Here is a 6,382-nt window from a genome sequence, read left to right as displayed (position 1 = left end):
AGACAAAGGAACCAGGAAGCGGGGCCTTCCTGAGCGCAGGTAACCCGAGGCCCTGCTCCCCCTGCTCCTGTGGGCCGGCCCTGGGGGAGGAGGGACGCACGTCCACTGAAGGGCTCAGAGAAATTCACGGTGAACTGAGCAGGGTCAAGGTCCACAGGGAGCGGGGGAGGGGGGTAATCCAGGAAGTCTTCCCGAAGGCAGTGAATTCTTGGAGGGGTTCTGCAGGCGCTGAATCCTCCTGGGCGCCGCTGGGCGCAGAGGCCCCGCCCCTGCCCCCGCCCCTGCCCCCGCCCACCTGTAGGAACAGCAGGCCTGGAGGGAGGCATGGCAGGCTCCCGCGCTGGCGGCGCTGCGTCCTCTGCCCCGGCCTCAGCCAGCCCGGGGGCCTCTGCTGAGGTACTGACCATGGGTAGGGGGCCCTCTCGTGCCAGGCCCCCATGCGGCGGAGTTGGGAAGACCTCCGGGAGGGCCCCCTGCTAAGCGCTGCAGCTGAGGTCCCCGGCCGTCCGCGAGGGGCGGGGCATGCCCGTGGTGGCCCAGATGCGCGCCGCCGCGGCAGCTCCCGCCCACCCGACCCCCAATACCCTTGTCCCCTCCCCGCGCCCGCCGTCCTGTGGTGCCTGGCATGCGGCAGCTCTGCGAGGTAGGTCCTCCATTCCTCCCATTTCGCAGAGGAGAAAACTGCAGTCCGGGATGGCTCAGTCGGCCCGTCCAAAGTCTCGCAGCGGGTCCTGGCCGAGCTGCGAGAGTGAGGCACATGGCCCCTGCAGACCGGGCCTCGGAGCGTCCAAGGCTTGAGGACCCGTCGGCCCCCCACCCCCTTGGAGAGGCAAGGAGAGGATCCTGCGCTGGTAGTGAGCCTCCACTTCTGCCCTTGACTGCAACACCCTAGGTTAGGGGGCCGGGAAGGACTCCCATCCACAGTTTTTGGATAGGGGTGGGTTTCTCTCCCTCCCTTAAGTTCTGAGTTTCCCTACTGAATCCAGGTACTGCTGTCCCCTTCCAACCCCATCTCCCCAGCCCATGAGGTTGGGATATAGGGGTCCAGACCCTGAGTAAAGTACACCTGAGTTCTGGGGGTTGCAGTGAAGAGTTGAGGGGGTCACTGAGTCTGGGAGGCTCATGAAGGAGGTGGGTTTGAGGTGGGAGTTAAGGAATGGAATACTGAGCAGAGCAAAGCTAGGAGGGTAGGTGCATGGTCCCTGGGGGTTGGGCTTTGTCAGGTGTGCAACGGGCAGCCCCTATTATCAAGCTATCATTATTTACCCAGCCCTATTCCTTTACCTTGGGTGTTTGGGAACTCTTGTACCCACTATAAGGAAGGGGACACTGAGGGGCTGGGTGCAGGTGCTGCCGGGCCGGGCTTGCATGGGGTGGTGGGAGTGGAGGTGGGGCTGACCTATCTGCTTTCCCACCTGTGCCCACAGTGCCCCCCTGGCTTAGTCATGGCGAAGCTGGAGACACTGCCTGTGCGCGCTGATCCAGGGCGGGATCCCCTCCTGGCCTTTGCCCCTCGGCCCTCTGAGCTCGGACCCCCAGACCCTCGCCTGGCCATGGGCAGTGTGGGCAGTGGGGTGGCCCACACTCAGGAGTTCGCCATGAAGAGTGTGGGCACCCGCACGGGGGGTGGGGGCAGCCAAGGCAGTTTCCCTGGCCCCCGTGGCAGTGGGGCCAGCAGGGAGAGGCCAGGCCGCTACCCTTCAGAGGACAAGGCTCTCGCCAATTCACTCTACCTCAATGGCGAGCTACGGGGCAATGACCACACAGATGTCTGCGGCAATGTGGTGGGCAGCAGTGGTGGCAGCAGCAGCAGCGGCGGCAGTGACAAGGCCCCACCACAGTATCGTGAGCCCAGCCACCCACCCAAGCTCCTGGCCACCTCTGGCAAGCTAGACCAGGTCAGTCCCCAGGGCCTTTTCCTGGGGCGGGCGGCAGCCCAGAGAGGAGGGTGAAGTGGGCCTTCTTGGACGTTTTTGGGTTGTAGAAGCTGAGATAGAAGCTGGGTTGGGGAGCCTTGGGGGCCAACTCCAGCTGGTAGGTCTAGGGCAGAGACTTGGCTGTGAGGGGGGCAGGTGGTGGATGTAAGGTGGGACTCCAGCCAGGAGGGACTCCCAGGATGGAGATCCAACGGGGGTGGGAGGTGGGGCTGAACAAGTCTAGATCAGAGGGAAGAGACTGGGGGCAAGGCTAAGGTCCCATCCTGATGTCCACTCCCCCTTCCTTGCTTTTGTGCAGTGCTCAGAGCCGCTAGTTCGGCCTTCGGCCTTCAAGCCTGTTGTACCCAAAAATTTCCACTCCATGCAGAACTTGTGCCCGCCCCAGACCAACGGGACCCCTGAGGCACGACAGGGCCCTGGTGGCCTCAAGGGTGGACTGGACAAGTCTCGGACCATGACCCCAGCGGGTGGGGGTGGGGGCGGCCTCTCAGACTCAGGCCGGAACTCACTCACAAGCCTGCCCACCTACAGCTCCAGCTATAGCCAGCACCTGGCGCCCCTCAGTGCCTCCACCAGCCACATCAACCGCATCGGCACTGCCAGCTATGGTAGTGGCAGTGGTGGCAGCAGCAGCGGTGGTGGGTCAGGCTACCAGGACCTGGCAACCTCCGACAGTGTGCGGGCCTCCAGCAAGAGTGGGTCATCCTCATCCATGGGGCGGCCAGGCCACCTGGGATCAGGGGACGGCGGAGGTGGAGGCCTGCCATTTGTGGCCTGCTCACCACCCTCGCCCAGTGCTCTGATCCAGGAGCTAGAGGAACGGCTGTGGGAGAAGGAGCAGGAGGTGGCAGCTCTGCGGCGTAGCCTGGAGCAGAGCGAGGCGGCAGTGGCCCAGGTGCTGGAGGAGCGTCAGAAGGCCTGGGAGCGTGAGCTGGCTGAGCTGCGGCAGGGCTGCAGTGGGAAGCTGCAGCAGGTGGCCCGGCGCGCCCAGCGCGCCCAGCAAGGCCTACAGCTGCAGGTGCTGCGGCTGCAGCAGGACAAGAAGCAGCTGCAGGAGGAGGCAGCCCGGCTGATGAGGCAACGGGAAGAGCTTGAGGACAAGGTTGCCGCCTGCCAGAAGGAACAGGCCGACTTCCTGCCCCGGATGGAGGAAACTAAGTGGGAGGTGCAGACTGGGGGGTTGGGCATCTCCCTGTGTCCCCTTCCTTCTGTCTCTCTGGAGGAACCCAGAGCAGCAGCCCACAGCTATCACAAGGGGAGTGAAGGTTGTGCAGGGATCAATTAGGAGTGTCTGTGAGGACCAGAGCTGTCCCAGGCTGTGTGAGATTAGCCATGTCTGTCCCAAGTCTGAGGAGGGAAGCCTGCATGTCATTTCTGCCATGATGAGGAGCTGACCCTGAGCCCCGGGGCAGCTTGATGCCCTGGGGCTGGATATGGGGGCTGGGGTGGGGGTGAGCAGAGCTCTGCCTTCACCCTGACTTCTCTTCTCACCTGTCCCTGCCCAGGTATGCCAGAAGGCTGGGGAGATTTCCCTACTGAAGCAGCAGCTGAAGGACTCGCAGGCGGACGTGTCCCAGAAGCTGAGTGAGATTGTTGGGCTGCGCTCGCAGCTGCGGGAGGGCCGGGCCTCACTGCGGGAGAAGGAGGAGCAGCTGCTCAGCCTGAGGGACTCCTTCAGCAGCAAACAGGCCAGCCTGGAGCTGGGTGAGGGCGAGCTGCCCTCTGCCTGCCTCAAGCCGGCGCTGACCCCAGTGGACCCGGCCGAGCCGCAGGATGTGCTGGCCACCTGCGAGAGCGACGAGGCCAAGATGCGCCGTCAGGCTGGGGTGGCTGCTGCCGCCTCCCTGGTTTCCTTGGATGGGGAGGTGGATGCTGGGGGGGAGAGTGGGACTCGGGCCCTGCGGCGGGAGGTGGGGCGCCTGCAGGCTGAGCTGGCAGCTGAGCGGCGAGCCCGGGAGCGCCAGGGCGCCAGCTTTGCAGAGGAGCGCCGAGTGTGGTTGGAGGAGAAGGAGAAGGTCATAGAGTACCAGAAGCAGCTGCAGCTGAGTTATGTGGAGATGTACCAGCGCAACCAGCAGCTGGAGCGGCGGCTGCGAGAGCGGGGGGCTGCGGGAGGTGCCAGCACACCTACACCCCAACATGGGGAGGAGAAGAAAGCCTGGACCCCCTCCCGCCTCGAGCGCATCGAGTCCACAGAAATCTGATCCCCTACCTGGGCATGTGGCCTTTTGACAAATACCCAGTCAAAGGCCAGAGTCCCCAGTATCCCCTCCCTGCCATCTCTTTTCCCCATGTCCCCTGTATCCCCAGACCAAAGAGGTTCTCAAAGCAGCTGTGACCAGGCCCCTCCCCTGCCCTCCCCTCACTGGGTGCCTCCCAGCTCTACCACTGCCCCTCTGGGCAGCCCACTCAACCCTCCTCCCAAGGAGGAAACAGGGGAAGGGCAGAGTGAGGGGGGATGAGGAGCCCAGGCAGCAGGGGAACTCATGCTCCTTTTCTTGGCACTCCCTTGTTGGAGAGGTGGCAGGCCTTGCAGTGCTATGAGGTGCCCAGCTCCTTGGTGGGTCTGGGCTGCTACTGTCAGCCACCCTGTGTCCAGAGATGCTCTCTGTACCCATCTCCTAGGCCATGTAACCTGAGGGGGCCTGCGTGAGTTCTGCCAAAGCTGACACCTTGGACTCCTGGCCTCTCTCCTTCCAGTACTTTTCTCCCTCCCTGGGCAGATTGGCAGGACAAGTGGGAGCAGGTGGCCTACCTGTGGTTGAGAGGGCTACCTGCCCAGCCCCTCCCTGCCAAGGTCTCTTGGACTCAGGCCTCAGAGCCTGGCCTGGTCCTGAGTGTGTGTCCATATGTGTGTGCTGGAGGAGAGAAGGGCTGGGGCTGGAGGCTCAGTGCCCAGGGAAGATCTGCCATCCTATTCTTGAGAAGGGTCACCTGGAGGCTTCTTAGCTTTACCCTCACCCTTCTGACCAGGATCCCACAGGACAACAGCCCCATCTGCTTGGCTGACCCCACACCCAGGGCCACTGTCCAGCTCTAACTACAGCTATTAAGTGCCACCTGCCTCTCAGGCACTCCCCTCACCTAGTTTCTGAGGTCACATGAGTGTCTGTGATGTCTTCTTGTGTTTTCCCTGACTTGATTCCCTCAGCCACCTTCTGCTTTTGTGCTCAGCCTACTGCTTTCATGCTCAGAACATCATTGTCCTAGGCCGTCTCTTCCCCCAAACCTCACCTTTTCTTCCAGTAGAAAACTGCTTGATCTTTGGTGCACTGCCCACTTCCAAGTTCCACTGGGCCCAAGCTTGAGCCTGAGGCCCTTGTTTTGGGGGGTGGGAGTGGCTATGATTGCTCTTGAAGAGCAAGACTGAACTGAGAGGATCACTGACCCCTGGGTCCCAGAGGCCTGAAGTAGCCCAGTGCTTGCCCAGGGTAGGCATGGCCATCAGTGGGGACTGGGGCAGCCAATGTCACTTCCTTCTCTGGGGGCCCTCTCAGAGTCCATCTCCCCAAAATAAGAAGGGAAAGGCAAATTTCTAACACACCAGCAATAAAAATCGGAGGAGGCTTGGCCCTCAGCCCTTGTATTTCTCTCTTTTCACTCTCTCCTTCCCACCCACCCACAAGACTGGGTTTGTGGGGCAGGGTGGAGGGAGCTGGCAACTACTGTGAGCAATCCCCCGACCCCTGACCAGCCTCCTCCCATGACTGGTGACTGTTTAACGAGCTGTGCATCCCCCACAAAAACAGGAGTGCCCCTGTGGCCTCTGTCCTTCTGCACAGCCCTTTCCAGTGCCCCTCACCAGATCTCTGAGCTGGGTGGGGGGCTGTCCTGGCAATCACTGCCCATTCCACTCACCCTTCACTGCACCTGCCCCAGAAACTGGGCCTGGGCCAGAGGGGCAGGGGGAAGAGGAGGCATTAGTAGGAAAAAAAAAAATAGAAAAAAGTATGAACAGACTCAGCTTTGGGATTTCCAACCACAAAAGAAATTATATATAAATATATATAAATATATATCTCTACCACATGTGATGGAAAGACTTCGTTTTCTTTTCCCAAAGAAATAAAATGGAGAAAGCCTCTTGAATGGCACTCTTTTGGCATGCTTGTGTCTTTGCAGGTGTGGGAGGTGAGGCTGGGTGACGGGGGTGTGGAGGGCAAAGCTGGAGTAAACATTTCCCAGAGGAGGCATGAGACTGGAGGTGCTCACTGGGCCGTGCCAGGAAGTTGGCCCAAAGCCCAAGCTCCTCCCTGTTGCCCAGGAGGAGTAGTGGTTACACGTTTCTGCCCAAAGGGGCTTTCTCTTCAGCTCAGACTGTTGCCAAAAGGGTTTCAAGCTAGTTCCAGCTCAGAATCTGGATACCAGACTGCTGGTCAGAAGGCAGGTGATGCAGGACAACTAGATGCAGCCTGCAGCGTCCTGAGCCACCTTACACTGATTAG

At 61.2% G+C, this 6,382-nt stretch overlaps 1 protein-coding gene across 1 annotated transcript; it reads left to right on the top strand.

The window, feature by feature from the left end:
* Positions 1-304: 304 nt before the first annotated feature.
* Positions 305-6,031, top strand: LZTS3 (leucine zipper tumor suppressor family member 3). The gene is given in 6 exon segments (XM_082359092.1): positions 305-396; positions 673-811; positions 813-854; positions 1,428-1,898; positions 2,236-3,102; positions 3,443-6,031. Coding segments are annotated over 5 exon segments (2,133 nt in total). The 5' UTR covers positions 305-396; positions 673-757; the 3' UTR covers positions 4,142-6,031.
* Positions 6,032-6,382: the final 351 nt, after the last annotated feature.

This window comes from Balaenoptera borealis (assembly GCF_965194805.1).
Source record: "Balaenoptera borealis genome assembly, chromosome: 16".
Classification (NCBI taxonomy): domain Eukaryota; kingdom Metazoa; phylum Chordata; class Mammalia; order Artiodactyla; family Balaenopteridae; genus Balaenoptera; species Balaenoptera borealis.
Note: the sequence above shows the minus strand (reverse complement) of the source record. Positions and strands in the feature narration are given on the sequence as shown.